The sequence below is a fragment of the Arachis hypogaea genome, chromosome 12, assembly GCF_003086295.3.
Source record: "Arachis hypogaea cultivar Tifrunner chromosome 12, arahy.Tifrunner.gnm2.J5K5, whole genome shotgun sequence".
NCBI classification, from domain to species: Eukaryota; Viridiplantae; Streptophyta; class Magnoliopsida; order Fabales; family Fabaceae; genus Arachis; species Arachis hypogaea.
In genome coordinates, this window is record NC_092047.1 from 16879192 (window position 1) to 16892229 (window position 13038).

At 37.7% G+C, this 13038-nt stretch overlaps 1 protein-coding gene across 1 annotated transcript; it reads right to left on the reverse strand.

The window, feature by feature from the left end:
* Positions 1–1130: 1130 nt before the first annotated feature.
* Positions 1131–1700, reverse strand: LOC112729771 (F-box protein At4g22390-like). The gene has a single exon (XM_025779920.1). It carries the CDS (start codon positions 1698–1700, stop codon positions 1131–1133), a length of 570 nt encoding a protein of 189 aa, XP_025635705.1.
* Positions 1701–13038: the final 11338 nt, after the last annotated feature.

A 13038-nucleotide genomic window follows, 5' to 3' on the forward strand; every position in this document is an offset into this window, starting at 1 on the left:
GGTATCAAAATGCTTAACCAGCTTGTATGCCAAACCACAAAAATTTATTATTATGAAAAGTGTAATATAGTTTCTTAGGGCAACACAAAATGTAGTAAAACAAAAGATAATTTAAGAAAAGCGAAAATAAAAATATTGTCGTTCATTCAGGAAGTGATTACAAAATTATTTATTAAAATATTTTTATTTGATAAATTTATTATAGTATAAATATTTTGATGTTAATTGCACCATATTTTGTAAAAAATTAAAGTAAAAAATATTGAATAAATAATTAGATTGTAAGAGTGGAAAATATATTGAATAAAAAGTTTATTTATAGTGATATGTAACGAATTTATTAAATTAATTTTATTGATATCTTTAGTTGAATTCACTTCCCTGTATATCAAACCTTCTAAACATCATTTTATCATTCGTAGTTGTCAGATCTAACTTTATCATTTTATACAATTTGATTAAAAGATAATTTTCTTTTTTATTTGAATAAATCTAAAAATACTTTCAATATTTATTTTTTTTAAATATTTAAATATAAAATAAAATATTTTAGTCTTCTTTTGGAATTGCCAATCCAAATCTGACTCTTCCCTTCTCTTAGTCTCCTGTTTTCAAAGCAACTTCAAATTCCAATGCAAAATTAAGTAAAAGAACGTAGAAGCAAAAGAATTTTTTTTACCTTTGTTAATAAAAAATACCTTTAGAAAGCAAGATAGCGATTAATAATCCCCCAAGCATTATATATTTATATTAGATAAATCAAATTCATTATGGATAGTCAAAAGACACATCTAAATGCAACAAAATGCATAATACATAATGCATCTTGCTCAGTACTTTACATTAATCACAAAATAATAATAAAAAGTAGAAACTAGCAGGAATAATGTGGTTAAGTAATATTATTGTTCTTCTTATCCTTATGCTTACTATCATTAGAGAGTAGTAAGAGACTCTCTTTATAAACAGTGCAACTTCCATAGAAGTATATATCTTGTCTAACATGAGGACGACATGTAAAATGTTGGAGCAGCTCTTCCCTAATATTATATTTGGCAAACTTGAATGATCTAGATACCGAAATAGGATCTAGTGCGATAATGTCACTACCATTGGATAAGCATAAAGATTCAAACATTATATTTGGCAAACTTGAATGATCTAGATACCGAAATAGGATCTAGTACGATAATGTCACTACCATTGGATAAGCATAGAGGTTCAAACTGTAAACAAGGAATGACATACAAAGTCCAAGATGAGTTCACTTTGTATTCTTTCATTACCCATATGTGTGTTTTACCTTTAACATAGTCCCGAGAATACAAGGCTAGGCACCCTTCTAGTGTGACAATTGTGGCAGGATCATGCATTATGAGTTGCTCAGGCAAAGATATCTTTGAGAAACTTCTTTTCTTCAAATCAAATACAAGGATTGAGGACAACAACCAATGAATAGAGCCATTCAAGAACAACCCACGTGCTCGCCGCCACTCTATAAGACCCAATGGGTTGGGAAGTGCAGCATCAAGATTAATCCATGAATTGGTTCTCAAGGAAAAGCATTTTAAGAGTTGGCAGTTCCTATCCTTCCAAACTACAACAACTAAGTAATCTTCCCGTGAAGCATCATAACCAAATCCATAGAGACTCGCATCACGGGGAAACTTAAACTTCCTGCGCTTACTACGATGACCCATACAAGAGTAAGATATTCTTTTTTCTGAATCCGGTGAGTGGGTTCCATACTACAAAAAAACATGGCCGTCGGCTTAAGAGAACAAAGCCTCTGCAGGATCCCATCACATGAAACTCAGAATGTGGCTGCTTCTTGAAAGGAAAAGATACCTCATTTACTTGGTAATTGTCGCAATTAAATACTTCTTCTAGGTGAACAACGTAAGCTTTCGTGGAGTCTTTTCTATAGAGGCATGCATGAGTGGGTGCCAGAGAGAGGTGAAGATGCGATTCCGCAAAGTTTGGATCGGAAATGAGAGAGCTTCAAAGTTTGGAAACGCACCTCATGCGACCAAGATGTTTGGCCGGCAACCTCAGTAGAATTCTCTGAATCAGCTCCACGGGGAGAATTTCGTTGATGCTCTTCTTCTGCTTTTGCTGATTCATACTCTTCTCCATGCTTGGATTGCTCAGCTTTTCGCAATTCATATATAGCAATTCACTCAACCCCAGGACTTGAAATTGCTTTGAAAACATAAAAGTAGGGAACGGAAGGGAAGGGAAGGGTCAGTTTTGAATTGGCTATTCGAAAAAAAATGTATTTATTTCATTTTTTTAAAATTAAATAGAAAATTTATTTCATAGTTTGTGTTTCATTTATTTTTTTTGACTTAATAGTGTTGAAGACCAACAATAATTTAAAGAACATAATTTTGACGTATATAAAAATGTGCAACATATTACTGCAAGTTAAAGAACAGTGTGTTGGTACCTCATCTAATATTCTCAGTTTACAATCAAGTGAAAATAAAGGTAACATTTTTTTCACTGTAATTGACTCATATTTATCTAAATTTAATTTATATCAGTTTAATGATGAAAATTTTCTATGTATTTTGTCATCAATTATTCATAGGGAAGCAACTATCTATGTATGGTGTACACTGTGCATCGCATGAAATTGGACAGGAAAATACACCTCCTAATTATGTAAGACCTTCTACATTAGAGATCAGATCTAAATCTTTAACTCTACCAACGGATCCCCCATTGACAAGAACTCCACTGTCCGGCTTTAGGAAATATTGGGGTTGGTTTAATTTATGAAGGTAAATTATCCTATTTTTTAATAATAAATAAATAAATAAATATTTTTATATTGTTATACTAAAATATAAAATTACTTTTACTTTTCTAATTTTTTTTAATAAAAATAATTCAAAAATTTTTTTTTAAGAAGTTCACCCAAACAAGTCCTAGTGTTAATGCCATTGTTACTATAATTTTTAACATATAATAAACATTTTCGCTAAGGAACCAATTAAAGATAAAGTCAATTCTAACTAACTAGTTGAAAAATAGGTTTGTTAGAAAAAAAAAAAAAAATAACCCCTCACTATCTGGCTAAAAAATTTTAATATGGAAAAAGAGATGAGTTTTTGCTGGAAATGGAATTTTCTGATATATATACAGGTGGGCGGATGTTGCAGATACAACAGATGCAACATGCAGGTCATATGCTGACTCAGCACGCATGCTACATGGTGGACACATGGCCCAATCACCAGCAACACACACCCTGCATGCTGTCCACGTGGCGAGTATCTAGCCAACACGCACCCTGCGTGTTGGACACGTGTCAGACGTGTAAGCAACACGCATCATGCGTGTTAGACACGTGGCAAACGCTGATTAGATGGCTTTGCAACACGGAACCTGCGAGGTGAGTCCTCTGCCTATAAAAACCAAAGCTCGTTACAATTTTATTGCATTGAGAGAGAGGTGTTTTCCTCTACTGTTTGTGTGATGGAGGACAATGCAAATATAGTGGTTTACCACAACGGTGAGGTTATATGAAATACATATGAGGGCGTGAGCTTTGCTTGTGAGAGTACATTTTCATTTGTGGTTCTGTGCATCATAATGTTCACGGAACTACAGTATGGGATCTGTCAGAGCATAGAGAGTGATATTTTAAAGAGGGTGAGCAACATTCTCTACCGGAGTCCAGTTGTCAAATTTGGCGGCCTCATATAGTTTGAGGTTATGCCGATCGTTGACGAAACAAGTATTCAGCGGATGTCACATATTCACCAGCAAACTCAGGTGCAACATCCAAGGATTGAGTTGTATGTTGAGTTTGAATATATAATTGCAGATGAAGTTCAACATGACCTAGATGTGCAAGATGACAGAACTGAAGCGTACGAAGGAATGAACAATGATAGCGACGAGGAGTTTGAAGCTACGTATAAAGCCGGTGACGAGGACGAGGACGGCGATGGGGGAGGTGAGGCAGTCGCAAAAACTTTAGTGGTTTCACCCGCAATGAGTCAACCGTTGACGTTCCACCTTTTATGCGTAGCTTAGCTCTTGACGCCATGCATGCACCGGAGTTTCCCGAATATGCAAACATAGGTACGTCAGCAATGAGTAGTATGTTTCCTTAGTTTTGTTTTGACAGATCAATGAGCGACAATTTCTTCTTTTTATAGGTGTTGCTGATCCTGAGGACGGGGAGTTCAGGATCGGAATGGAATACAGTTCTAGAAAATCAGTCATTGCGACAATTCGGGGTTACACTATCTCCAGAGGAGTCGATTACGTTGTTTATGAATTCGAGCCACAGACGTTCTATGCAAAATACAAGACTTATGGAGGTGGGTGCGATTGGCTTATCCGAGCCAGTTTGATACAGAAGAAAGCTTGTTACGAGATTCGGAGATACAACGGGAGGCACACGTGTTCCATAGGAACGATTTCACAGGATCACTCCAAGTTGGACTCGGACACAAATGTTGAGGCTATGAAGCCATTGGTTGAATCCAACACATCCATAAAGGTAAAATCTAAAATTGCGAAAGTCCAAGTAAGATTCAACTACACTATTAGTTACCCAAAGGCTTGGTTGGCAAAGTGAAAGTTTTCGGTGGATGGGAAGAATCTTACAGAGCTTTGCCATTGTGGTTCTTCGCAATGGTGATGTAGTTCGGCCGGGTTGATGATGCTGAGGTATGGCCGCCAGACAAACTGCAAAATATTGCATGGGCTAAGTTAAATTATTAATACCGTACATTATTCTTATAAATTAATACTGATGCTAAACTCTTCCATGTAGTCTATGTCATGCCTAATAGACACCGCGCTCCTCAACATCCACGCCCTGGTTCGTGGATGATGACTCCACCTGCAATACACAACGTTATAACAGAGTTTAAATTATGTCTTGCCAGTAAAATATAAATAAAATATGAGTCAAACTCCAATAAATTATGTACTGTTACGGTGTTATTTGCATACAATCGATATATCAGCGGGTGCAAGCCGCTATCTTGGAATGGGCACAAAAAAGGGCATTCGCTCCCACGCCCAAACAAACAACAAATCAAGCAGGCTGTCCATCTCCTTTGCAATCGTACCGTGATGCACGACACAGTGCCCTGTAAAGATGTGCGAAAGTTGCTGACCCCTAACTGTAAGTGCCGATCTGCTCAAAATTTTGGAGCAATGGTAGGTACTTCGCGTCGGCATACGTCGTCGACTTATCCGCGAAGAGAGTAGTTCCCAGCAAACAGAAGATGTGATACCTAACGTATCACTGAATGGACTCCCAGATGTCTAGAGGCTGTATGTCTCTAATATGGCAAACCCAGGCCAGCTTTATGTAACTTTTAGATGAACTACTCACAACGGGTTCATTGCCAAAAATCGCTCTGCTCTGGTTGACTAAAAAGTCCTGATTGCTATCGGTCCAACTGGTCACAACCTCTCCATCAATCGGTGGGCTAAATATGTGTAACACGTTATTTAGTGTTACTGTAACCTCAACGGTTGACACTACCAAGGAATAAGTCTTCGGCCTCCATCTGATCTGTCCCACTCTCGAGACATAGTAGAATTACATTGTTCGTAAAACCTAATCAACCGGTGGGTGCCACATTTCTGGCGAATCAAGTTTATAGGGCAAAATATTCCTGTTAGCCTGGTACAGGACAACTGAAAACAAAAAACAAAAAATTATTACATAATATTCAAAAAAATAAAATAAAAATGAACTCCACAAAATAAAATAAAAATAAATAATGTGAAATCAAAAAATAATAAAAAATAATTATAGAAAATAAAATATAAATAATTATTAATAATTTACATTAATATTTATATTATTCAATAAAATTAAAAAATACAAATTACAATAAAATACAAATAACATTAAAATAGAAATTAAAAATTATTATATCAAATTCGAAAAATTACATTTTTTTATATTTATATTATTTATTAGTATTAATAACTACCGTTATTATTTATTAATAACTACCATTTATATTATTTATTAAATCTATCAATCATAGATTAAAAAATAATAGGCTTTTTTATTGATATATGCATGAAAAATTCTTTATTTTTCATAATACGAACGGATGAAAACTCCTTCCAAATTGCGCATGACCAATTCGCAACTCTCACCTACGAAATGGAAATAGGCACTATTTTATGCAAGGTGGTCACCAGATGGGTGCTGATGCACTAATATTTAACAAAAAGTTTACATCATCGGGAATCATTTATATAATATAGATTTATTACAATTCTAGCATACTCCAGTGTACAAGGACCCACCAATAATCTAACAGAAGTCGTTTCGCAAAATCAGTTTCCGTCATGCTGCGGTTCCCAAAGATCGTGCCTAACAGAAAGGTAATTTAGAAAAGATGATCATCACTATTATATTCTTTTCTTTCCTATAGTGTCTAATGTTTAATTGAATAAAATTGAACTTTTTGTAAAGAAATTCTACTATAAATGAGATGCAAAAAAGACAATCTTCCTCTGTTGTTGCTTCGGTGGCTATTAATTTGGCACAATTTTATGAAGATGTAAACTTATCGACTGTTAAAACGCACCTACCAAGTGGTGACACACAAAGTGGCCAAAATGTTGACTCTTTTTTTGATAATGAAGGTAATTTCTCATTATATCAAGAACTTCAGTTGGTAGTTGCAAGAGATATGAATTATTAGTAATACATCAACATATATGTTTGCATTTTTTTTTAACTTTTATTGATTGTAGTTTTGAATGGTTATGATGATTCAATGTTGGATGTAGATATGGAAGATAATTCTATATCATCCTCAGAAACCTTAGATGGTATGTAAAAATTTTATCTGTATGTTTATTTGCATCTTTGTGTACATCATAAACTAAATTGCATCGGTATGACAACTGAGTATCTAAAGAGAGTTCATTCGACAAATGTGTCGGATATAGGAAATCCTATTTATCAATGTCAACACTGTAAAGCATGGATGTGATATGAAGAAAGGCTTGCTAAATCCAAACAGTCGCCCCAACCAAAGTTTTCATTATGTTGTATAGAAGGAAAAATCAAGCTTCATCTACTTCCTGTGCCTCCTGATGAGCTCATTGGTGCACGAATTATGAATCACACTTTTCACAACTCGTACCACTAACCAGCAAGTGCACTGGGTCGTCCAAGTAATACCTTACGTGAGTAAGGGTCGAATCCCACAGAGATTGTTGGTTTGAAGCAATCTATGGTTATCTTGTAAATCTTAGTCAGGAAGTCAATTATGTTTATCAGTTGAATTGCGAAACCAAGAGAGCATAAATTAAAGGTTACTTGTTATGCAGTAATGGAGAATATGTTGGAGTTTTGGAGATGCTTTGTCTTCTGAATCTCTGCTTTCCTCTGTCTTCTAATTCACGCACGCACGTCCTCCTATGGCAAGCTGTATGTAGGGGATCACCGTCGTCAATGGCTACATCCCATCCTCTCAGTGAAGAATATGCTCACATGCTCTGTTACAGCACGGCTAATCATCTGTCGGTTCTCGATCATGCTGGAATAGGATTCACCCTCCTTTTGCGTCTGTCACTACGCCCAGCACTCGCGAGTTTAAAGCTCGTCACAGTCATTCAATCCCTGAATCCTACTCGGAATACCACAGACAAGGTTTAGACTTTCCGGATTCTCATGAATGCCGCCATCAGTTCTAGCTTATACCACGGAGATTCTGATTAAGGAATCTAAGAGATACTCATTCAATCGGGTATAGAACGGAGGTGGTTGTCAGGCACACGTTCATGGTTTGAGGAAGGTGATGAATGTCACGGATCATCACCTTCATCACAGTTAAGCGCGAATGAACATCTTAGATAGGAACAAGCGTGTTTGAATGGAAAACAGAAATACTTGCATTAATTCATCGAGACACAGCAGAGCTCCTCACCCCCAACAATGGGGTTTAGAGACTCATGCCGTCAGAGAATACAAAGTTCAGATCTAAAAATGTCATGAGATGCAAAATAAGTCTCTAAAAGTTGTTTAAATACTAAACTAGTAGCCTAGGTTTACAAAAAATGAGTAAACTATGATGGATGATGCAGAGATCCACTTCTGGGGCCCACTTGGTGTGTGCTGGGCTGAGATTTAAGCAATTCACGTGCAGAGGCCATTTGTGGAGTTGAACGCCAGTTTTTGTGCCAGTTTGGGCGTTCAACTCCAGCTTTTGATCCTTTTCTGGCTCTGGACGCCAGAATTGGGCAGAGAACTGGCGTTGAACGCCAGTTTACGTCGTCTATCCTTGTGCAAAGTCTGGACTATTATATATTGATGGAAAGCCCTGGATGTCTACTTTCCAACGCAATTGGAAGCATGCCATTTTGAGTTCTGTAGCTCCAGAAAATCCACTTTGAGTTCAGGGAGGTCAGAATCTAACAGCATCAGCAGCCCTTTCTCAGCCTGAATCAGATTTTTGCTCAGCTCCTTCAATTTCAGCCAGAAAAATACCTGAAATTACAGAAAAACACACAACTCATAGTAAAGTCCAGAAATATGAATTTTTCCTAAAAACTAATGAAAATAGACTAAAAACTAACTAGAACATTCTCAAAACTATATGAAATTAACCCCAAAAAGCGTATAAAATATCCGCTCATCACAACACCAAACTTAAACTGTTGCTTGTCCTCAAGCAACTAGACAAATAAAATAGAAGACTAATAGGTTGAGAAGCAATAATATCTCAGAGTTTTTGAGTGAAGCTCAGATTCTAATTAGATGAGCGGGACTAGTAGCTTTTTGCTTCTGAACAGTTTTGGCATCTCACTTTATCCATTGAAGCTCAGAGTGATTGGCATCTATAGGAACTTAGAATTCAGATAGTGTTATTGATTCTTCTATTTCAGTGTGATGATTCTTGAACACAGCTATTTTATGAGTCTTGGCCGTGGCCCTAAGCACTTTGTTTTCCAGTATTACCACCGGATACATAAATGCCACAGACACATAATTGGGTGAACCTTTTAGATTGTGACTCAGCTTTGCTAAAGTCCCCAATTAGAGGTGTCCAGAGTTCTTAAGCACACTCTTCTTTTTGCCTTGGACCTTGACTTTAACCGTTCAGTCTCAAGTTTTCACTTGACACCTTCACGCCACAAGCACATGGTTAGGGACAGCTTGGTTTAGCCGCTTAGACCAGGATTTTATTCCTTTAGGCCCTCCTATCCACTGATGCTCAAAGCCTTGGGATCCTTTTTATTTGCCCTTGCCTTTTGGTTTTAAGAGCTTTTGGCTTTTTCTGCTTGCTTTTTTTTCGCAAGCTTTGTTCTTTGCTGCTTTTTCTTGCTTCAAGAATTATTTTTATGATTTTTCAGATTATCAATAACATGTCTCATGTTCATCATTCTTTCAAGAGCCAACATATTTAACAGTCTTAAACAACAAATTCAAAAGACATAAGCACTGTTCAAGCATTCATTCAGAAGACAGAAAGCATTGCCACCACATTTAACTAATTAGAATTTCTCTTATTAAAACTCGAAATTTTATTGCCTCTTATTCAAAAGATCTACTACTTTATTCATGTTTGCTGATGATGAGAAAAATAAACTATAGCTTAATTGGAGATAAAATCAAAATAGATACTAATTACTACTATATGACTCCTAAGGTAAACTTCTATAAGGACACTGTTACAGAGTTAAGGCAGAAATTGGAAATTAACAACCTTTATTCTGGGGGAACGAGGGTTCCTCTGATCCTTGGGGTGCTTGGTCCTACAAGAGAAGACTTTTGGTGCTTCAATTCCCTTAAGTCACGCCCTTGCTCCTCTTGTTCTTTAAACATATAGGTCAGCATTTGACTGTGTTCCTTCTGTTCTTTTATTATTTGCTCCATAGCTTCCCGTATCTTAGTAACAGACGTCTCAAGATACTCCCAGTATTCAGATTGAGGGATCTCTGGGAGGAATTCCTGTGCTCTCTTCTTGATGGGATCATCCTGTGCTTGTTGTTTTTCCATTGATGCTTTGGTGATTGGCTTCTCAATTGAGATATACTCAGTTGTTCCCATCCTTACTCCAGCGTCCTTGCAGAGCAGAGAAATCACGCTTGGATAAGCCAACCTGGCCTCTTTAGAATTTTTGTTAGCAATTTTGTAGAGTTCAGCTGAGATCAGCTGATGAACCTCCACTTCCTTTCCCATCATGATGCAATGGATCATCACTGCTCTTTTAACTGTGACTTCAGAACGGTTGCTAGTAGGCAACAGAGAATGCCCAATGAAGTCTAGCCATCCTCTGGCGACTGGTTTGAGATCCTCTCTCTTGAGTTGATTTGGGACACCCTTTGTGTTGGTGGTCCACCTGGCTCCAGGGATACATATGTCCTCTAGAATCTTATCCAGGCCAATGTCTGCTCTCATCATCTTCCCGTTGAAGGAGTCTGGATCATCCTTTAGCTGAAGTAGCTTTAAGATCTCCCTGATTCTGTCAGGGTGGGTATGAACAATCTTTCCTCTGACCACGGTCCGATAGTCATAGAAGGCAGTTTCAGATAGTTTCTGCTTGTCAGTTTGCCACATATTAGCATAGAACTCCTGGACCATGTTCCTTCCCACTTTCGTTTCAGGATTAGCTAGGACTTCCCAGTTCCTGATTCGAATTTGCTCCTGGATCTCTGGATATTCATCTTCTTTCAGATCGAATCTAACTTCCGGGATCACTGATCTCAGACCCATTATTTTAAGATAATGGTCTGAATGTTCTTTAGATAAGAACTTCCCTTGATTCCAAAGTGGTTTTGGAACGCTCTCTTTCTTGCCTCTTGGAGTGGGTTGTTTTCCTTTAGGAGCCATGATCTTAGTGATCTCGGATAAACACACCAAACTTAGAGGTTTGCTTGTCCTCAAGCAAAAGAAAAGAAAGGAGAGGGATAGAAGGAGAGCTAGGTGCAATTGTTGATGGAGGAGGAGGGAGGCCGAACCCAAATTTAAAGGGATGGGGGGTGGGTTTTCAAAAAATTGGAAAAGATAAGATAAAAAGATTGAGTTGAAAAAGATAAGATAGAAGATATAGTTTAATTTTGAAGAGATATGATAGATTTTTGAAAAAGATAAATCTGAATTTTGAAAAAGATAATATGGAGATTTGAAAAAGATATGGATTAGTTGAAAAGATTTTAGAGTGAAAAAGATAGATTTGTTTTCAGAAAAGATTTGAAAAGAGTTGGATTGAATTTGGAAAGAGGGATTCTTAGAAATTAAGGATTTTAGAAATCAGGCTTCTTGACATGTTCATGTAAAAATCATGCATTGAAACATAAAATTTGAAATTAGAATGGAAATACGTGTGGAAAAATGAATTTGGCTCCTCCTTGCTATCCTGGCGTTTGAACGCCCAAACACTGCCTGTTTTGGGCGTTCAGCGCCCAAATGCTGCTCTCCTGGGCGTTCAACGCCCAGCTGCTGCCATTACTAGCGTTCAATGCCCAGTGGGTGCCCATTTCTGGCGTTGAACGCCCAGATTGCTACCATCACTGGCGTTCAGCGCCCAGTGGATGCCCATTTTGGGCGTTGAACGCCCAAAATGCACTTTTATTGGCATTTTCTTGCCAGTGAGCTCTTTTTCTCTGTTTTGTGTGCCGAGGTCTTCTGTAAATGATTCCTCACCTTAGTGTCAGTGAACTTTATATAAACAAATAAAAATAAAAATAAAAAATAGGGCAAAATGCTTAGAGGATTGTTGCCCCATGGCTGGGTTGCCTCCCAGCAAACGCTTCTTTATTGTCTTTAGCTGGACCTTGCTGAGCTTTTAATCTAGCTTCAGCCTTGAGCATTCTTGCTCAATGTTGCCTTTAAGATAATGCTTGATTCTCTGTCCATTGACAATGAACTTCTTATCAGAATCGATATCTTGAAGCTCCACATAACCATATGGTGATACACTTGTAATCACGTATGGTCCCCTCCACCGGGATTTCAGTTTCCCGGGGAATAGCCTGAGTCTAGAGTTAAACAACAGAACCTTCTGTCCTGGTTCAAAGATTCTAGATGACAGCTTTCTGTCATGCCACTTTTTTTATTTTTCTTTATAAAGTTTGGCATTTTCGAAAGCTGTGAATCTGAATTCCTCTAGCTCATTTAGCTGGAGTAATCGTTTTTCTCCTGCTAGTTTGGCATCAAAGTTTAGGAATCTGGTTGCCCAGTAGGCCTTATGTTCCAGTTCCACGGGCAGGTGACATGCCTTACCATACACGAGTTGGTATGGAGAGGTCCCTATAGGGGTCTTGAATGCTGTCCTGTAAGCCCACAGAGCATCATCCAAGCTCCGTGCCCAATCCTTTCTACGGGTATTTATTGTCCGTTCCAGGATTATCTTTAATTCTCTATTAGAGACTTCAGCTTGCCCATTGGTTTGTGGATGATATGGAGTGGCCACCTTGTGGCGAATTCCATACCGAACCATGGCAGAGTAAAGCTGTTTATTGCAGAAGTGAGTGCCCCCATCACTAATTAGTACTCTAGGGACACCAAATCTGCTAAAGATATGTTTCTGGAGGAATTTCAGCACTGTCTTAGTATCATTGGTGGGTGTGGCAATGGCCTCAACCCATTTTGATACATAATCAACTGCCACCAGAATATAAGTGTTTGAGTATGATGGTGGGAAAGGTCCCATGAAGTCAATTCCCCATACGTCAAACAGCTCAATCTCCAAGATTCCTTGTTGAGGCATGGCGTAACCATGAGGCAGATTGCCAGCTCTTTGGCAACTGTCACAGTTACGTACAAACTCTCGGGAATCTTTATAGAGTGTGGGCCAATAGAAGCCACATTGGAGGACCTTGGTGGCTGTTCGCTCACCTCCGAAATGGCCTCCATATTGAGATCCATGGCAATGCCACAGGATCCTCTGTGCTTCTTCTCTAGGCACGTACCTACGGATTATTCCGTCTGCACATCTCTTAAAGAGATAAGGTTCATCCCACAAGTAATACTTTGCATCAGTAATTAATTTCTTCTTTTGTATCTTGTTGTACTCCTTGGGTATGAAC